Raw genomic sequence first — 20,093 nt, 5'->3', positions numbered from 1 at the left:
TGGGAGACTCCACGTCCCCACCCCACTTGGAAGATAATGTTCAGATCATCCAGGAAGGAGATCTGAACATTATCAAGCTGTTAATCCACTCCCCCCCCCCCGCCCATTCAGATTAGACAGTAGTAGTTCACACCTGCAGGTATTTGAATCTGCATATAAAGAGCAACTTTGGTCTTTCCTATTCATATTTGTGGACAGGGGTGCAAACTTGAATAAAATATAGGGGGGGGGCTAAGTAAGCCCTGCCCCGCATAATCAATCACATGACATGGTGCATGAAACCATTTGAATAGCAAATGGGGGGTGTCCTCAAATATTTTATTGGGGGGGGGCAGAGGGGCCCCAGCCCCTAGGAGTTGACTCCTGTGCCAGTGGATGTTCCCTTTTGCCCCTGCCTTCTAATTTGTTGATTCTGTCATGTCAATAAAGTACCAAAGTTAGCACACAGATTTTGGGTTGTTGTTTGTTTGTTTGTTTGTTTGTTTGTTTTAAAAAATCCCTTCCCAGAAAAGCAGTTAGGCAGCAAAAGCAGCTAGGCAGTTGTAAATTCTCAACACACTTCAGATTACTGTTCAATATCTGTTGTAGAAACTTCTGATGTGGTTTGCTTGTGCAGTTTTCTGGTTTTGTGCAAATCGGAGGGATCAAATGTGAGACAGAAAATAAAGCTACACTCCTCCATTCAGGAGCCTGGAGGAAAAAGTTACAGCCACAGCCAGAATAACAGCATTGAGGAAGTAGTGGTCATGCAAAAGGGAATAGCAGAAAGTGATGGTTGATCCACCTACCCAAAAACACAAACACAAATTGTCTGCAAGCCCAAATGCATGATTTAGAACAGGGATCAGCAAAATTTTTCAGCAGGGGGCCAGTCCACTGTCCCTCAGACCTTGTGGGGGGCCTATTTTTTTGAGGGGGGGAATGAACGAATTCCTATGCCCCACAAATAACCTAGAGATGCATTTTAAATAAAAAGACACATTCTACTCATGTAAAAACACGCTGATTCCTGGACCGTCCATGGGCCGGATTTAGAAGGTGATTGGGCCAGATCCGGCCCCTGGGCCTTAGTTTGCCTACCCATGATTTAGAACCTGGGGGAGTTTCTTTCTTCCACAGCTCCCTCAATGAGGGAATCTCCCTTCAGCTTTTCAGTGAGCCCTAGGCCAAAAGGACTTTGAGTCCTGGCAGGCTCCCAACTCTATCCACACACTACACCCCAGGATCGCTCTGTTTTGAGTGCAAAGTGTCAATCTAGGCAGCTTTATCTAAGCATACTTTCTAACAGGAACAGCACAGGGAAGAAAATATCTGCATCTGCTGAGAGGATGATGCAGCAACACTTTACTCTTCCATCTTCTGTGTGGCAGAGTACAAAATGCACGACACCACTTTTCTGTTCTTATAGTATTATACTTCCCACATTTGCCATGACAGATGTGACATTTCTATTGACACACCACATGTATTGCCTACATATCATCTCATGGCCTTCAGGCTATAGGACAAAGTGCCACCTCACGTGAAGAAAATCTTTCTGACATCTGTGGCAAGCAACTGTTTATTTCTAGTTGCCTGAGGATGTAAATCCAGTCTGGAATCATATAAAAGTGTTTTCTTAGCTTTTTGTGTGATGTTTAAAGCAACTGGGGGAAAAGCCCTATAGGACTGTGGAAGTATAGTGGCCTGGGAATTGAACTTTATTGAAATTTTTTGTGGTTTAATTTGTTTATACTTTGGACTTGTCTTTCCCATGGGACAAAAGATCATTTGACCTTGAACAGAGGTAGGTGTGGAATGAGCGGCTCAGGGAGAACAAGAGCAGCTAAAGTCAAAGATAAAGAAAAAGAGAAAAAATCTGGGCAACTCATGCAAACAACTTTAACTCTTCACCGCAGATCATCCGTCCCAACTGTGCTGACAGCACAGGAGGTGGAATTTGTACAGCCTGCTGCAGAAGATATGGCAACTGGAGGATCTGAAACAGTTTTGAAACAAATTTTGGAACAACTGGCAGTTTTAAATCAAAAAGTGGACAATCAAACATCAAAAATTGACCAAGCTACATCCTCTATTGGCAAATTAACTGAACAGGTTTCGCAGCACACCCAGGCAATTGAGAAACTGCAAGGAGCTACGGCAGAAAACTACAAATTAGCTGTGGAAGCCAACCAAAAAGCAGAACAGGCGAATATAAAGGTTGATGAAGTTAAAGGGGAAGTAAGGCCTCTGAAAAGACAGGTAGGGGAACAACAAGCCTACCTGTCATTGGTTGAACTGAAAAGTAAAGAAAACAATCTCAGGATAAGGGCTATCCCGGAATTGGAGAAAGACAATTTAGAGGGATTTCTGACACTTTTGTTCTCCAAATTCTGGGGAATTGAGGAAGAAAAGGACTTTAAAATTGTGACAGCCTTTAGACTGGGAAAATCTGTAAAGAAAGACAAGTCCAGAGACTGCTTAGTTGTTCTGAGATCAAGAGAAGAGAGGGATAAGATATTAGGCCTACATTTCAAGAAATCTTTGGAGATAGAAGGCAAAAGGGCCGAAATTTACAGAGATATACCCAAATATCTCTTGGAACTTAGGACTACCTATATAGACCTGACTAAATTGTTGAGACACAACGGAATTCCTTATAGGTGGGAGTTTCCACAAGGACTTTCATTTACTTACAAAGGAAGGAAAATAAAAATTAAATCACCTGAAGACCAGCAGAAGTTCCTACACGACCACGAGGAGGACCTGCAAAAAGGAGCTGCAGCTTCTTGGCCTCCACCACCACGGGACCACCTTCAAGAGTCATACCACCTGGATCTGGACCAGCACTACCTCCTCCGGGATCGGAGGGAAGCTTAGACACCCCATTGTAGAACTCGTCAATTGATTCAGGATGTCTCTGCAGCTTCTCAGTTGGAACATAAATGGCGGAAATTCCCCGGAAAAAAGAAGGAAAGTTTTTCACATTTTGAAAAAGGAACAATTGGACGTTATCTGCCTACAAGAAACACATGCGACAAGGCTCCACAGAAAAGTGCTAATTAATAAAAGACTAGGCCAAGAATTTATTTCTTCGGACAAAAGTTAAGAAAAGAGGAGTGGTGATATATGCAAAGGAGAGCCTGTCACCGAAATTCTTATTTAAAGATGAACATGGCCGAATTTTGGCGATTGAAATACAGACACAAGGAGAAAATTTTTTGATATTAGGAATATATGCTCCAAATGAGGGAAAATCGGAATTTTTCAGGAAGCTGCATGAGACTATGCTGGATTACTTGGACTATAATAACATCATTATGTTGGGTGATATGAATGGGGTTGTGTCTGTAAACATGGATAAGTCACAAAGTGCCAACATATCGAAAGATGGCAGACTACCTAAAACCTTTTTTGAAATGACTGACAATATGGACTTAGTCGACATATGGAGGGTTAAGAACCCTCTAGGGAAAGAAGGGACTTTCTTTTCTGAAGCTCATCTGACATGGACACGAATCGACCAAATATGGACAACTAGAGGACTGGCACCTAAGACTAGAAAAGTGGAAATCTGCCCAAAAACCTGCTCCGACCATAATGCTTTGAAAGTGGAATTGAGACTAAATTCAGATGGAAAATGAATGACACTATATTAAGAGATCAGGAGATTGTTAAGAAGGCCCAAAAAACTTTAAAGGACTATTTTGAGATAAATTTGAATACCACCGTGGAAAAAAGAATAATCTGGGACGCAAGTAAGGCAGTTATGAGAGGGTTTCTAATACAACAAAACACGATTAAGAAAAGGCTCTGGAATGAAAAGAAGGAGAAGATATTGGAGAAAATAAGAGAAGGAGAGAAAAAATTAAGATCTAGGCCTAAGTCGAAGGATGTGCTAAGAGAAGTGAAATTTTTCCAGGCGCAATATTCAAAATTGATAAATCAAGAGGTGGAATGGAAAATTAAACAAATGAAACAAAGATCCTTCGAATCAGCGAATAAGTGTGGGAAACTGCTAGCCTGGCAGTTGAAAAAGAGACAAAAGCTCAACACAGTTACAAATCTAGAGATTGAAGGGAGAATGGTTCAGAAACCCGAGGAAATTAGAAAGTGTTTCCAGAGATACTTCAAAGAACTCTACTCACAAGGGCCGCAAAAAGCTTCCGAGGTGGATCAATTTCTTAAAACTAATGGATTACAAAAAATACCCCTGGAAATGAGAACAAACCTGAATTGTAACATCACACAGCAAGAAATTGAAAGTGCCATTCAGAATCTTCAATTGGGCAAGTCTCCAGGCCCTGATGGTCTAACCTCCAAATATTATAAAGTTTTAAAGGACTATTTGATACAACCCTTGATGGAGGTTTGTAACCAGATTATGGAGGGAAGGAAGGCACCGGAAACGTGGAAAGAAGCTTTCATCACATTGATACCTAAACTAGAAACTGAAAAGACTCAACTTAAGAATTACCGCCCCATCTCACTCCTAAATGTGGATTACAAAATTTTTGCAGATATTCTGGCAAGTAGACTTAAAAAAGTATTAAATGAAGTGATCCATAAGGACCAGGCTGGCTTTCTCCCTGGTAGGCATTTGTTTGATAACACAAGAAACATTATTGACATTTTGGAACTTCTACAAACAAATCTTAATACTAGAGCGGCCTTAATTTTTATTGATGCAGAGAAGGCCTTTGATAATATTTCTTGGATGTTCATGAAGAAAAATTTGGAAGGGATGGGAGTGGGGCGGGGGTTTGAAAATGGTATAGAAGCAATCTATACAGAACAAAAAGCTAAATTGATAGTAAACAATGTGGTGACAGAGGAGTTTAAAATTGAAAAAGGGACACGTCAGGGGTGCCCCCTATCCCCCCTATTGTTCATCTCAGTTCTGGAGGTGTTGCTAAACATGATTAGAAAGGACCGGTTGGTTCAAGGAATTGAGGTCGGAGTGAAACAATATAAATTGAAAGCATTTGCAGATGACTTGGTATTAACATTACAGGAACCAGTCTCCAGTACTAAAAGAGTGTTAGAATTAATTTCTGACTTTGGTCGGGTGGCGGGGTTTAAGTTAAATAAGCAAAAAACCAAGGTTTTAGCAAAAAATTTGACAGTTACAGAAACAGATGAGTTCTCTAAAGAAACGGAGTTGAATGTGGTTAAAAAAGTAAAATACCTAGGGGTGTACCTGACCTCCAAAAATTTGAATTTGTTTAAAGATAACTATGAGAAATGTTGGTCAGAAATCAAAAGAGATTTGGAAACATGGTCAAGATTGAAACTTTCCTTGTTAGGCCGAATAGCTGCTGTAAAGATGAATGTATTGCCGAAAATGTTATTTTTGTTTCAGGCCCTACAGATCGTGGACAAGGTGGAATGTTTTGGAAAGTGGCAGAAGGATATTTCTAAGTTTGTTTGGCAGGGCAAAAAGCCCCGAATAAAGTTAAAATATTAACTGATGCGAAAGAAAGAGGGGGATTTGCCCTGCCAGACTTGAGGTTATATTATGAATCTGCAGCCTTCTGCTGGTTGAAAGATTGGATTTTATTGGAGAACACTGACGTCCTAGATCTGGAAGGGTTTGACAATGCGTTTGGGTGGCATGCATATTTGTGGTATGACAAGGTTAAAGTGCACAAATTGTTTAAAAATCATATTGTCAGAAGAGCAATTTTGATGGTCTGGACAAAATATAAAGACTTATTGGAGAGTAAGACTCCGAGGTGGCTCTCACCGGTGGAGGCCAAGGCACGTAAGAGACTTAACACGGAGGCCCATTGGCCTAAATACTGGGAAATAATTGAAAAAATTGGAGACAATTGGAGGTTGCTGAGCTTGGAAAAACTGAAAACTAAGGTGCGAGACTGGCTGCACTATGCGCAAATTCAGGAGGTCTTTAAAATAGATAAAAAGGTTGGATTCCAGGTGGAAAAATCGAAACTAGAGACTGAATTGTTAGAGCCAAAAAGTAAACTACTTTCGAGAATGTATAACTTGCTGCTTAAGTGGAATACACAGGATGAGACAGTCAAATCCGCCATGATAAAATGGGCGCAGGACGTGGGGCACAACATTATGTTTGTAGACTGGGAAAGGTTATGGAACACCGGTTTGAAATTTACGGCATGCACTGCCTTGAAGGAAAATATTATGAAAATGGTATACCCGTGGTACATGACCCCAGTCAAGCTAGCTAAGATATACCATCTGTCTGACAATAAATGTTGGAAATGTGGAGAGGCGGAAGGGACATTCTTTCATCTCTGGTGGACCTGCCCGAAAGTGAAGGCCTTCTGGGAAATGATCCATAATGAACTAAAAAAGGTACTGAGATTTACCTTACCTAAGAAACCAGAGGCCTTCCTTCTGGGCATGGTAGACCAGAGAGTGCTTAAGAAGGATAGAACCTTTTTCATGTACGCTACCACAGCAGCAAGGATCCTGATTGCAAAATATTGGAAGACACAAGATTTACCCACGCTGGAGGAATGGCAATCACAGTTGATGGACTATATGGAATTGGCTGAAATGACTGGCAGAATCCGAGACTTGGGAGAAGAAACAATTGAGGAGGACTGGAAAAAGTTTAAGGACTATTTGAAAAAACACTATAAGCTGTATGAATGTTAAAAAAATGCACCCTTCAGGAAACTCTAGCTTCAGCAAATGTAAGTTAATGAAATGAAAATTAAGACACAAGAATTTAGAGGTAAAATAATGAAATAACTTTATTGTGTTTAATACAAAGCATACAAGAATTGGGTTATAGTAAAATTGAAATCAGGGAACATGATAAAATGGAAGATACAATAAGTTTTGAAATAAGTTAACAAATTGCTGATGTTTTATATGACAGAGAACGCAGGGTTTGGAGGATGTGGGGAAGTCCTTTAGACTGGATGGAAAAAGAACATGGAAATTTGTTATTCTTCTATTCTATTTTCTTATAACTATCCTTTATTCTTTTTTCTGTATTTCTTAAAATTAATAAAAATATTAAAAAAAAAAAAATAAAGCAACTGGGGGAAAAGAAGGCCACAACGGCAGCTAAAGATCTAGCAGAAAAGCAAACACTTTTTAAAAGCTCTCCTCCCCCAACTGAATAGATTTCTATTTTTGTGGAGCTTTTGAGAACAATGAAACTTTATTTCTGAATGACCAGAAATATGTTCAGCATATTTGTTTACTTTGGAGTTCAGATAAACAGACTATTTGCATATATATTTGGGGTTATCAGGCAAGCTGAAGGGTTGCTGGAGGAAAACTATGTTGTTATGCTTCTTCTTTTCCCTTGTGCCCCCCCCCCCCCAGTTTGACCCATGAAAACTATTCATCCTCAGCAATGTATATATGACCTTTAGGTCCAGTCGTGGCCGACTCTGGGGTTGTGGCACTCATCTTGCTTTATTGGCCGAGGGAGCCGGCATACAGCTATGGTAGCCCTCATTATTCTATGGAATAATACAATAAAGTAGGATATATAATAAATAAAAGCTGCAACAAAAATAATTAAAAATCTTTTATCAGCTAGCACAGCACATTACAAATTCTACAGCAGATAGAAAAATCTGCCAAGACCCTCAGAAGTTTAAAGTGGCCTATTGGGGGTGGGGGCAGAAATTGAGAACCACCGACATAGACACATGTAACTATAGCCTGGTGGGCTTTTTAAATGCAAGAAACCTCACTTTGAGAACAGAGAGAGATCAGAAGTTGGGAAAGGGTCTGTTGACTCCCACCCCTTGCTATCATGGCCATTTGTATGTATTGCAGTTTGGCCTTATGTAAACACAACACCACTGTATAAGGACAGAAGCTTTCACAGCTGGAGGAGACACAGCAACCTATTAATATGAGACATGACTCATTCAAGCCTCAGAAGGATAGCTAAAGGCTTGTTTAAATAATGCAGTCCTCACACGGAGGTACTGAAAAATATTTACCACTGTTGGAACTTGAGAGAAAAACTTTGTGGTCACGAGTGGCATACCCTCCATTTCGGACTGCTCGCAGCAAGTGTTGTTCTTTTCACCTCAGTCAATGTCTACTGTTATGACACCTAAAATGTAAGAAAACATATCGAAATTCAGTTTGCATTTATGAAATGGCACACTTCATTCAGTAATAAATATTCAATATGTTTTGTACAGGTAAAATGGCTTTGTATTTTACAGGTTATACTTGCAGAAAGAAATTGAAAATGTGGGTTCTTGTTGGTGCATGTATTGCACTGGAAATGAATGTGTTGTTACCACCACCATCATTTAGTTATTGGCCAGCATTCCAGTTGTCTACCTGAGCATGTTTTGCCCAGCCTACTTTCTGTTGTGTATGTTCCATGATAAACCTCTAGTGAGCCTCTGCTATCGCTATGTAGATTTATTAGTTCAACAATACTGGCAGTTTATTTTTTGGGAGGATCACAGGGCACAGTGTACTTGCTCAAGGCAGTGAATGTAGGCCAGTCTTCTGCCATATTGTCAAAATGGTCCATTTACTCGCTTTCTGATCCCACTTGTACAGTTTTAATCTTTGTGAAGCGGTTACTCTGTCACATCACATAGTAGTAGCTTTAAGTAACCATCGACTCTGCACTTAATGGCCTAATGGAGAGGGAGGAGTTCTTTAGATCAGGGGTTTTCAAAGTGTTGTCTGCAAGCTTCATTGAGGTGCCTTCATTCAGGGGGTCAGGATTGGCTGAGGGTGTAGCCAGATAAAACATTTGAAGCACAGCAGTGAGTACTAGGAAGAACCCTAGCCAGGCTGTAGGAGAGCCAAGGTAGCACAACAGGAACTGGAGAGCAGAGAAGCACAAGTACTTGAGCCAGGCCAGTGTAGAGCTCTTCTGAGGCCCAGGGTGGTAGCCTTGTTAGGACAAAGTTATAAGCTCAAACAAAAAGCAGCTGGTCCTTGGCAGCAGCCCCTGGCCAGCTTAGCCCTTCGAGGCCCAGGGCAAATGTACCCGGCTGGCCCCCACCCCTGCATGGACCTGACTCGAGCTCCAGGCCACCAGAACTGTCTGCTACTCACTTCTGATAATATATAACAGCAAAAGACTTACCTGGAAGTATTTATAGCCAGGCCATATCAGGGGTTGGGGATGATGTTATATTGGGACCTAGGAAAGCAAACCTTCTTCCTCCACTTTGCAATTTCCTGGGACTTGCTGAAAGGCGCATGAGGACACAAGCCAGGAAAGTTGTAGCTGGGATTCCAGTTGGCCCTGAAAAGTGTGTAAATGATATGCCCACTAAGTGAAGCTCCGACATGGTGGATTTAGGGCAGGGGTCTGCAACCTTTAAGACAAAAAGAGCCACTTGGACCCATTTCCGAAGAAGAAGAAAAACTGGGAGCCGCAAAACCATTGCGACATTTAAAACAAATATATCTCCAGAGCCGCGATCTGACAGCGGGTGGGAAGGTGACGTCGGGACAGTGCGTGACTAACGCACGCACCGCCCCCATGCGACATCACAGCCAGTACAGCGCCCGTCACAGTGGGGAGTGTCAGGGCGCACAATGCGCCTCCTCCCCTCGCTAGTATCCGCCCCGGAGCCGCGGCAAAGGTGTAAAAGAGCCACATGCGGCTCCGGAGCCGCGGGTTGCAGACCCCTGATTTAGGGGATTGCAACCTGGGTGTGGAGCCTTGGGGGCACCACAAGGGAAACCGCAACTATGTTGTAGAATGGAAGGTGAGAGGCAGGACCATCCATTTTTGCCATTGCACAGGGTGCTGTGGAAATTTGAGACCCCAGGGTCCACCACAATTTTGGCCATACTGTGGCCCAAGTTATTCCATATTGGACTAAGCAAACAGAGATCCTCAGTAATATATATAGGTTGTTAAGGAGAAAAGCTGAGCTTACCCCTAAATATTGGCTCTCCAGGAGGTGTGATGAAAAGACAGCAAATGGGTCAGTCTAATATTGCTCAGGGCTCTTGTTGAGCATGCCATATAACTTAATGCCAGCAAGAAAACCCTGGCCTAACACACCTTTTCTTTCTCATTTACTTAGGCTGGTTTTGGGTTGTTACATATAATGCCTGTATTTTAGGATGCTGTATATTTAGTATTTTCCATGTTAACTAACCTAGCCTAAAATATTCCCAAAGAGGAACAATAATAATAAAGATGGACTCTAGGGTAATAAGGAAAACAATAATGCTTTAAATAACAGCATATGCAGTGGGTGCTGTCTTTGATGGGCTTCTTGCCCTGAGGGCCTCTACTGTTCTCTTTTTAGCATTCTATCTCTGGGCTGGAACTGCAGAAATCAACAGGATAAATGTGCTGCAAGAAATATATACTTTCATCCAGTGGTTCAAAGCCCCACATAAAAATGGTACAGCCTTATCTGTCCACAGTGAATTGTGGCAGGAGACAGCTTGGATCGAGTCTCAGCATGAGTCCTGGCTGTGCGTGCTGCTAAGTTTAGGGAGCATGAATAAAGGTATTTATTCCTAGGCAGAGAGAAAATACGAGACCAATTATTTTCTATGGAAACTGGAAAATAAACACCCAAACTGGCAGCAAAACATCTCCCTTCTGTTTAAGAAAAAGACCAAGTGAAAGGTTACTTTGTAATCTTCACTGCTAAAGTGTTTATTCAGTTAAATTCCATATTAGCTTTTTCTCGGACAAACAGAGCTTGAGACAACTCTCTGTGAAGTCAAAGGAAAGAGCCCCTTTGACTTCAGTGGAAGCTGAGTCACGTGACCATAGGGACACATTCATCTGTGGGTCAGTCAGCCCTAGCCACAACTCATTTAAGCCAAAAACCTAAATTCAAACCAATGTTCTGCCTTTAAAGTCAGTACACAACTCAATTTGCCTAACTGTAAAGGTTTGTGGATTGGCCTGCATTTGAAACGAGGTGATATGCTAGTGGTTTTTAGAGAATGCTATGTACCTCCTTCCCTGTAGGTGACTCCCCAACATAACTGATTACCTTCTGAGTCTGAGCTAGAAGAAAAATTTCCCAATAAGCTTCTTTTTCTAAACCTTTGCCATTAAATTTTCGTTTACAGTAATTTTGGTTTGCCGAATTTTTGTCCAAAATGGCAAAAAGAAAAATATACTGTATTAAAATAGTAAAATTTATCATCTGTAGGCATATATGAAATCGTCTAATATTCAAAGGGAGGGGATTTCAAAGAGTAGGTACCACAACTCTGAAGGCCAAATGATTACATTGTGTGGAACAAACCTCCTGATAAGACGGTACCTGCTGGATGCTCTCACCTGCAGACCAAAGGGCTCAATTTGGTATGTTAGGGTTGAGAGGATCCTTCAGGTATATTTCAGTACATTAGTATATATGATTATAGCAACAACTTTCTAAACATAATATTTTAAATATTGAACTAAACACTAAGGAAAATAATAAGGTTGATTTTATACGAGCTATGAGCTGCAGAGACAATTGAGCTTGCACTGGTGGCTAGAACAAAGGACACTTGATGCTATGGTATAGCAAATGGCGAAACAGACTGCAGGAGTTGGAAAATGCTGCCCACCCAAAGCTGTTTTCACTATTATTCTCCCCCCCCCCCCACCAAGCTTAATTGCACTCATGTCTTTGCCACTGTCTTCTTCAGTGAGATGACAGGGATTTGCAAATCCCTCCCTCCTTTCCACTGAATTCAGAGTATAAGTATTTAATTTTCTAACCGGTGTTTTGATGCCTTGAGCTCCTTTCTTTCCGTAACAGAAAACACATTCTGAAATGTGTATTTACTACGAGTTCACAGGGTAGCAAGTGTTGCTGGTGAAGTAATCTGTTTGTCTAGGGTAGTGTGGTGTATCAGTCAAGTGTCCTTTGGCCCAGCCACCAGTATGAGCTCTGCTGTCTGTGGCTCTCAGCACCTGTCAAAAGGCTGTTGCTAGAGCAACTGGATTCTCTCACGAGACAGACTTTTGGTTGCGAGGCAACTGGCCGTTAAAGTTTATCTGCAGCGGCTATTTTTCATGAGGCTAACAAGTAACTTCTTATTGGGGTCTTCACATTATGAAGCATAGCCAAACATCATCAAGAGCGCCCTAATGAGATTGTCAGTGAGGTAACAGAGAATCAGCCTCACCAGCCAGGCCACTGCAGTGTTTGGTGACTCTACTTTTGTGTTCCTTCCTCTGTGAAGCTAAGCTGAGCTCTGGACAGGAAACTAAGGCCTCCTGCTAATGCTTATTTTCTTTTATTGCCCCTGTGCTAAGTACACCATGGAGTCTGCAGACCGACCCCACAGGATACAGGCTGGGTTGGCAACAGTCTCCTATGCAGTCACTCTTTTAAGATCACATTAATATATGTTTAAAACAATACTCCACAGTACTTGGGTGCAGTTGTACAACATAGAAAATAGCAAAACCATTCAAACAGTTCATCATAAAGGAAAAGCCCATTGGACAAAGAAGGACACAAGGGCATGATCTGCTTTAGCCAAAGCATTGCTATAAATGCATATTTTGGAACTGGCACTTTTTACAGTGCCACATAATATTCATTCCATACTTGCAAGTGATCTTTCAGTGTGATATCACCTAAACTTTGGAATTCCCTGCGCATTGATATTAGGCGGGCGCCTTTGCTGGATGGTTTTTGGCACCTTCTAAAAGTTTTTGTTTTGTTTAATCTAGTCTACCCAGACGTGTATATTTGACATGCATTTTAATATGTCATCTTACAGTGTATGATAGGGACGTGGGTGGCGCTGTGGGTTAAACCAAAGAGCCTAGGACTTGCCAATCAGAAGGTCGGAGGTTCGAATCCCCACAACGGGGTGAGCTCCCATTGCTCGGTCCCTGCTCCTGCCAACCTAGTAGTTCAAAAGCACGTCAAAGTGCAAGTAGATAAATAGGTACCGCTCCGGCGGGAAGGTAAATGGCGTTTCCATGTGCTGCTCTGGTTCGCCAGAAGTGGCTTAGTCATGCTGGCCACATGACCTGGAAGCTGTATGCTGGCTCCCTCAGCCAATAAAGCGAGATGAGCGCTGCAACCCCAGAGTCGGCCACGACTGGACCTAATGGTCAGGGGTCCCTTTACCTTTTTACAGTGTATATTTTTGAAATTACTGATTTATTTTGAATTTTTTTAGGCTAACTTGTTTTAAATATCTGGTTTTCTTGATAATTTCAATTTATTTTAAAATAATATATGTAAAGCCCTTAGATGTTTTTGTAATTAAGCGGTATCTATATCCTGTTAAATAAATAAAAGTGGAGCATTTACCCCTTTTCAAACAGGTTATTTTAAGCAGGAGAACATTGGCACGGCATGGCCTGCTGTGCTGGTCTAGGCTCTCATAGGATAAGGGCATTATTTCATTTTTTGACTCCATGAATGTATATGCAAGCAGAGTGTGCACATATCAGCAGGATGACTGGAAAATGAGCTAATAAATAATTCAGCTTGCCATCAGTTGTATAGTATAGGCTATATTTAGGAAGAATATAAATTTTGAATAAACTAATTGAGGGATTTCTGCTCACACACAGTGCAATCCATAATCTATTTACCTTGGAATGGTACCATTAAGTCACTGGACTGCTCTGGAGTAAGTGGGTTGTGGACTACACATCTTATTCATTACCGTACAATGTCTTATTCATTTTACCAAAGGCTTTATCCGGATGTCTATTCATTCAGTCTTTTTTTTTTTTACTTAGGGTTGTGTCTAGCATGAAATTTATTAAGCAAAGGTCAGCTGTTTCTCAAAGGAAGTATGAAGGCAGAGAGAGAGAGAGATAAATATATGAGCTGCAGTGTAGCATATGCGTAGAGCTGAAGTAGCAGTTGACCATTTATGCAGAACATTTTTCTTTCCTGAGACCACATGAGACAAGGAAGATACTTTTTGTTATGAGACGCTTCCGTGTCTTTGCAAGTAAAAACTGGACTGCTCAGTACAAGAGACAGAAATTAGGGCATTTCTGTGGTGATCATAGTGTTTCTTTCAGATGATTGGCATGTTAGCATTCCTAAACCTGTAATCCAAACGTCAACCCCATGCTGACCGTTGCTAGCAGAATTAACATGGATGCATGTATACAGGGAACAGCCATTGAACAAGCCCACCATTGGCAGATCCAAACCATTCTAATACAGATACGTCTTATATGATATAGGTAAAGGTAAAGGGACCTCTGACCATTAGGTCCAGTCGTGGCCAACTCTGGGGTTGCGGCACTCATCTCGCTTTATTGGCCGAGGGAGCTGGCGTACAGCTCCAGTCATGTGGCCAGCAGAGCGGTACCTATTTATCTACTTGCACTTTGACATGCTTTCGAACTGTTAGGTGGGCAGGAGCAGGGACCGAACAACGGGAGCTCACCCGTCGCGGGGATTCGAACCGCTGACCTTCTGATCGGCAAGTCGTAGGCTCTGTGGTTTAACCCACAGTGTCACTTCCTTTTTAATTACTGGGTCTTGAACTAAAGTTGCTGGAGGAAATTATATCTGGAAAAAACCCTTGCCTGGGAGAACAATTTGTGGAAGAAGTGGGGGAGGTTTTAATTTCTGGTTTCCTTACCTTTTAAAATTAGTTTTTATTCATTTTTATTTTTTAACCGAGCTATTTCACTATTTAAAAAATGGGTGGAATTCTACATAGCGCTAATGAGATTGTTCCATTACTGCAAGCATTTCTTCTTGCCCAATGAAACGATCTCCCCTCTACCCCCTCCATGCTACTCTAGGGGATCTGCCAACCTTTCAGAGTGGCAGGGGAGCCCTGTTGTGTTAGTGAAGAGTCCTTGGGCTAGTTTCCTCTAGCAGGATGGGGTAGTTGAATCTGGCCCAGTATAAGGAAAACAGTAATTCTGTCCTACGGAGAGAAACTGGGCTTATTACAGTACAGTTATTTGGCTATTCATCATGAATCCCCAGCCTAGATAAGCAGGAAGCAATAAAGCAGGCTGGACCTGCAAACAGGAGATGTTTTATTAAAGGCATAGGAGCCCTGAAAGTCTTCAACAGTGCACTGTTAGTACAACCTTGGGAGACCAGTGCTGCAATTGCATTTTGTTTTGGGGGGAAAACACACACCAATATTTTATTGGGGTGGGGGGCTGAAGGTACCTCGGCCCCTAGAAGTTGGCTCCTGTGATGGGAGCATAACATATAAAATATTGTATTATAACCATTTGACCACATGAGCTTCCAGACTGGAGCTTTTCATCACAAAAAGGTCATTTGGATCCAATATTTCCTTGAGTATGGTTGACACATTAGCTTCGATACATTCTGCCCCACGCCAAGCCTAGATATTCCTCGTTATTCTGCTGCATGATATCCACGTCAGTGAGAAGAGATTGATGGAATGTACGGTATACAAGATAGTTATGGGTCCTTCCTCTCATCCACTCTTCTCTCATCGTTCTGTACCTTTTTCTGTCCTGGGTATGTTTGTACCTGAATTTACAGACACAAATATAATCCCAGTAAGTGTGTAGGAGTTCAAGAGCAAATGTTACCAGCCTTTATTTATCATGTTCCACACTGAACAACATGGCTACTTGTGCTCTTGGTGGTGTGTGCATGTGCACACAGTATCCATTTCCAGTTTGTTTGATTTTAATTTGCAATACCGAGGTCTTGCACAAGAGTGATGTTTAGGTATCTCAATCTGCTGTTTGATTTGGCATGGCTGGAGTGGGTATCAGCATCTCAAAATATTAGGAATGCCCCAAACACCCAGTAAATGTTAATCACACAACCATGAATTCCCCCCTCACAAAAAACCCCCCAGAAATAATGAAATACCAAAATAATGATAAAGAGGTTTTGTGCAACATATCTATCTGTCTGTCTGTCTGTCTGTCTGTCTGTCTGTCTATCTATCTATCTATCTATCTATCATCTATCTCTATCATCTATCTATCATCTATCTATCTATCTATCATCTATCATCTCTATCTATCTATCTATCTATCTATCTATCTATCATCTATCTATCTATCATCTATCTATCTATCTATCTATCTATCTATCTATCTATCTATCTATCTATCATCTCCAGTGTAGGACTGCAACAATAGTATCCAGAGTAAAACCACATAATTTACTCTATGAAGACCTTGAGAGAATAACTCCTTTGAACAGGGTACGCCTTTAGTCTGTGGCAGCTGGTGAAAATACAGTGGTACCTCGGGTTAAGAACTTAATTCGTTCTGGAGGTCCGTTCTTAACCTGAAACTGTTCTTAACCTGAGGTACCACTTTAGCTAATGGGGCCTCCCGCCGCCGCCGCACGATTTCTGTTCTCATCCTGAAGCAAAGTTCTTAACCCGAGGTACTATTTCTGGGTTAGTGGAGTAACCTGAAGTGTCTGTAACCCAAGGTACCACTGTAGGTGCCTTTTGTTTGGTAGGCAGGTGAGGAGCAAAGAGAAGTAGGGGCATGGTGATAGCGACCACCCATTCACCCATCACCACACATGTGACAAATTGCCGACACTAAAAAATGTGCTAAGGAGGCTTCACATCAGCAATGACTGCAGTTTATCCACAGCTGCACACAAGAACACATCCACAAGAACACACATCAAAATTACAAGAGATAAAATGTAAGAACATTAGAAGAGCCCCAACAGATCTTATCACACTTTGTATCAAATTGCTCCACTGGCCGGATGTGGCTTGCGGACTGCCAGTTGACCATTTTTGATATAAATGATTCATGTTTCTGCTTACTTCTGCATCGTGTGCCACTCAGTGCTGCAGTATTTTTAGCTTTCTCAAGCTAAGCAGATCAATATGTGGATGAGAATCTTTTAAAGGAAATCTAACGAGTAACAGCTAAGTTTGTAACTGGCTATACAAAAGGTCACCTTGTCATCTGGATTAGTAGGAGCTGCAGGAAGGCAAGTGGAGACCTGCAACAAAATGTTCCAGTCTCTCCTCAGACCTCAACAGGTCTGCTCTTGTTCAGGTCTCCAGCCAGCCTGGAGCAGGACCCTTGGGGTGTTGTTTAGAGTTCAGGAGGAGGGGGGGATTTCAGGAGGAGGAAAGGAGGGGGGAGAATGACAACTAAATGTGCAAAACCAATGAAAAAGCAGAAGATGACCTTAGAGAAACCATTACTTCAGAAAAGAAAAATACATGTGGAGAACTTATTATTCAGCCTTGTGATATTGAGCCTTCCTCGTGCTTCCGTTATATTTTCAGCAAACAGGAGGGCCAAACATTTTCTTCAAGAGGAAAGCTGAAAAAACAATACACAATCAGCAGCATCTTCAGCCATGGGATGCATATGGAGGCCCTCTGTTTTTCTCCTGGCTACTTAGTCCTTGTATAAATTTTCTAGAGGAGGAAATACCAAAGAATTCCTTTAGTATAAAATTATTGCAATTTGGATTTCTTATTCATCTCCATTTCATCATGCCAGAAAGCACACATTTGGTATACATTTTATTAATATAGTAGTGTTCTGAGCACAATGATAAAGCAAGGTCATAAACGTAGCTGCAGAGAGGGCAGAATGCCAACAGATAACATGAGCAGCCTGTATGGCTGTAGGACTTTAAGGTCAGCTCCCACATGGGCAAACATTAATGCTGTCACTACATGGATCTACTCCAGGAATTCACAAAAGTCACTCTCTTACGTGCTGGCTTTTATCCAGCAGCTGAGCAGCACAACTGCAGCCAGGATATTCCCGTTCTTGGCTAAGGAATGGCTTGCTGCTCTCATTGACACTGAGACCTTGGTTGTATGCTTAGTTTTCAAGACTGGGTCATCATCTGCAGCAAACTTCCTTCTGTTTAACATCCATGTGAATGTTTGCTGATACTAGTAGGATGTATCCACACATTGTAGAAATGGCTTACTAGTGTGTAAAATGCTGCCTGCCTCAAATACCTTTTATCACAAACTGGAATCTGGCATCAATTTTGCCTGGTCTGTACAGCTAATTCGTTTTTGAGAAGCAGTTCCTCTTGCTCGTTAAACAAATATCCTTATTTTAATGCCACCAACATACTGTTCAAAAATAGGTTGGAACAGTGAATGGTTACAGTGAATGGCCCTTACTGTTTTGTGGAAAGAGACATTGTCATTTTCAACTCTCCCAAGCCCAGATATCCAATAGTCTTTCTATATATGGTAAAAACAGCAAAAAAAATATTTGGAGTCAACTATGAACCTTGAAAAATAGAGCCAAACAACCAGTAGTTCAAGCCCCTAGCATACTTCAAGAACATCTTCATAGGGTAGGTAGAGGGAACAGTAGACTGCTGCAGGCGAAAGGGTGGAGGAAGATGAAGTCACTTTCCTGATATGTTGTTAAGTTTGTGATACAGATGTAGATATTCCAAAGCTGAAGGGAATGATTACGTGTGTGTGTGTGTGTGTGTGTGTGTTAAAAAAAACCTCACACTAGAAAAAGTTCATGAAAGAGCAGGCCAGTGTCATGAGAGAGGGAGCAGGATTATGGGTTTCCCCAGGGTTTAAAACTCTATAATTTGCATTTTCACTGGACTAGGGAGTGTTCACACAGCAAAATACAGAAAGCTTACATTTCTTTTCATTTCTTCAGAAAGTGAAGGAATCCCACTGTTTCAATTTCCTTCAGAATAACTTCACAAAATTATGAGCCAGTCCTATAAACCACTTATATACTGGTTTATAAGGAGGATATACTGCCCCTGCACCAGTGGAGCGGCTCCTACGTCTACCCAGCCTAGGAGGGGAGTGGAGCACACACAACCCATTAAAAAAGCAAGCAAACAAAAGGAACAATACAGTAAAGGTAGACATTCCCAGAGCGTTCCAGTGCTAGCCCTGGTGCCAGGAATGGTGCTGGCATTGCCACCTAAATATACAGCCCACACATGGAGGAAGTCAATGAACTCACGACACCAAGAACTACTCTGCATCACAATAAGCACAACATTCAAAGCATCCACTTAAAGTTTTCAGCTCCCAAGGCCCGCTTTCTCTTTCTGGTGCACCGTGGCAAACTTCTCCATTTCACCCACTGTAATTTCATACTTACTTGGGTCTGAAACAAGGAACCACTTGGCCATAAATGCCTCACTGTTGAACCTACTTATTACCTTTCATTCCCAAAGGTGTTTTCTGTCTTTAAAATTACTCAGGCAGACAGGGATGTGGACAAAATCATGGCTGGGCCAGCCCCTCTCACAGCAGGTCATCATGCTCTACAGTGGTGCCTTGCAAGACGAAATTAATTCGTTCCACGAATTTTTTCGTCTAGCGAATTTTTCGTCTTGCGAAGCACGAAATCCCATAGGAATGCATTGAAAATCAATTAATGCGTTCCTATGGTTAAAAAAAGTCCAAACAAAGCCAAATTTGGTACAACAAGAGTTTATTAAGTGCTCTTTAAAGTCACACATACTGTAAAGAGCATTTCAAAATTCAAACCCATAATTTTTTTTAAAAAAACAGCAGAGTGGCCCAATGGTCACAGAAAATCATAAAAATGCAGGGGGGGGGGGAAACAAGCTTCCAGATTCTTGCAAACCCCTCCCCAACTGTTCCCCCAGCCACCCAGCACACAGAAATTCAAATCCAGAATTTTTTTAAAAAAACAGCAGAGTGGCCCAATGGTCACAGAAAATCATAAAAATGCAGAAAAAAACACACAAGCTTCCAGAGTCTTGGAAACCCCTCCCCAACACCAAGTCCTTGAATTCCAAACACCCCAACCCAAAATCCAACCCCCCCAAAAAAAGTTTTAAAAGCTTAACTTACCAAATGGCTGCAAAAGAAGTTTTGGAAAAGCTTCAAAAATCACTGTCAGGGAACTGCCATCGGAGGGACAGGTGGTGGACAGGCTCCAGGAGAATAGGAGAGAATCTGCAGCAGAGGAAGGAACCAGCAGGGGGAGTGCAGGAGTCACAGCGGAGGGGAGGCTCTGGGATACTTCTAGTGAGAATAGCGAAGAGGTAACAAGACCCCCGTTAGGAACTCCCACCCTTCGCCGGAAACTGTCACGCAGAGAGTCACGAAGGCGCATGTCCGTCAAACAGCTTTTATGTTGGCGTAAATTCCGTAGACGCCCACTGTCAGATTCTACCAGCGACTGACGGAGTCATGTTTTGGGGGCTCCGTTAGTGCCTCGGTTTGGATGACCAGCCAAACCC

At 41.8% G+C, this 20,093-nt stretch overlaps 1 protein-coding gene across 3 annotated transcripts in view; it reads right to left on the bottom strand.

Moving 5' to 3' along the window:
- Positions 1-1,601: 1,601 nt before the first annotated feature.
- LOC310841577 (uncharacterized protein) overlaps positions 1,602-20,093 on the bottom strand; it is a 57,127-nt gene continuing 38,635 nt past the window's right edge. For 2 of the 3 annotated variants that reach the window (XR_014562556.1, XR_014562557.1), the window contains exons 2-3: positions 9,053-9,214; positions 7,934-8,050 (exon numbers count right to left, since the gene is read on the bottom strand). Coding sequence is in view for 1 of the 3 variants with exons in the window: in XM_083732886.1 (XP_083589012.1) it covers positions 9,063-9,214; positions 15,372-15,398 (179 nt within the window). In the remaining 2 variants the exon portion in view is untranslated. Of the gene's footprint in view, positions 1,647-7,933; positions 8,051-9,052; positions 9,215-15,371; positions 15,399-20,093 lie in introns of those variants that run through there. The other variant, XM_083732886.1, reaches the window with a different exon arrangement.

The sequence above is a fragment of the Podarcis gaigeae genome (assembly GCF_964106915.1).
Source record: "Podarcis gaigeae genome assembly, chromosome: 3".
In the NCBI taxonomy this organism is placed as follows: Eukaryota; Metazoa; Chordata; class Lepidosauria; order Squamata; family Lacertidae; genus Podarcis; species Podarcis gaigeae.
Note: the sequence above shows the minus strand (reverse complement) of the source record. Positions and strands in the feature narration are given on the sequence as shown.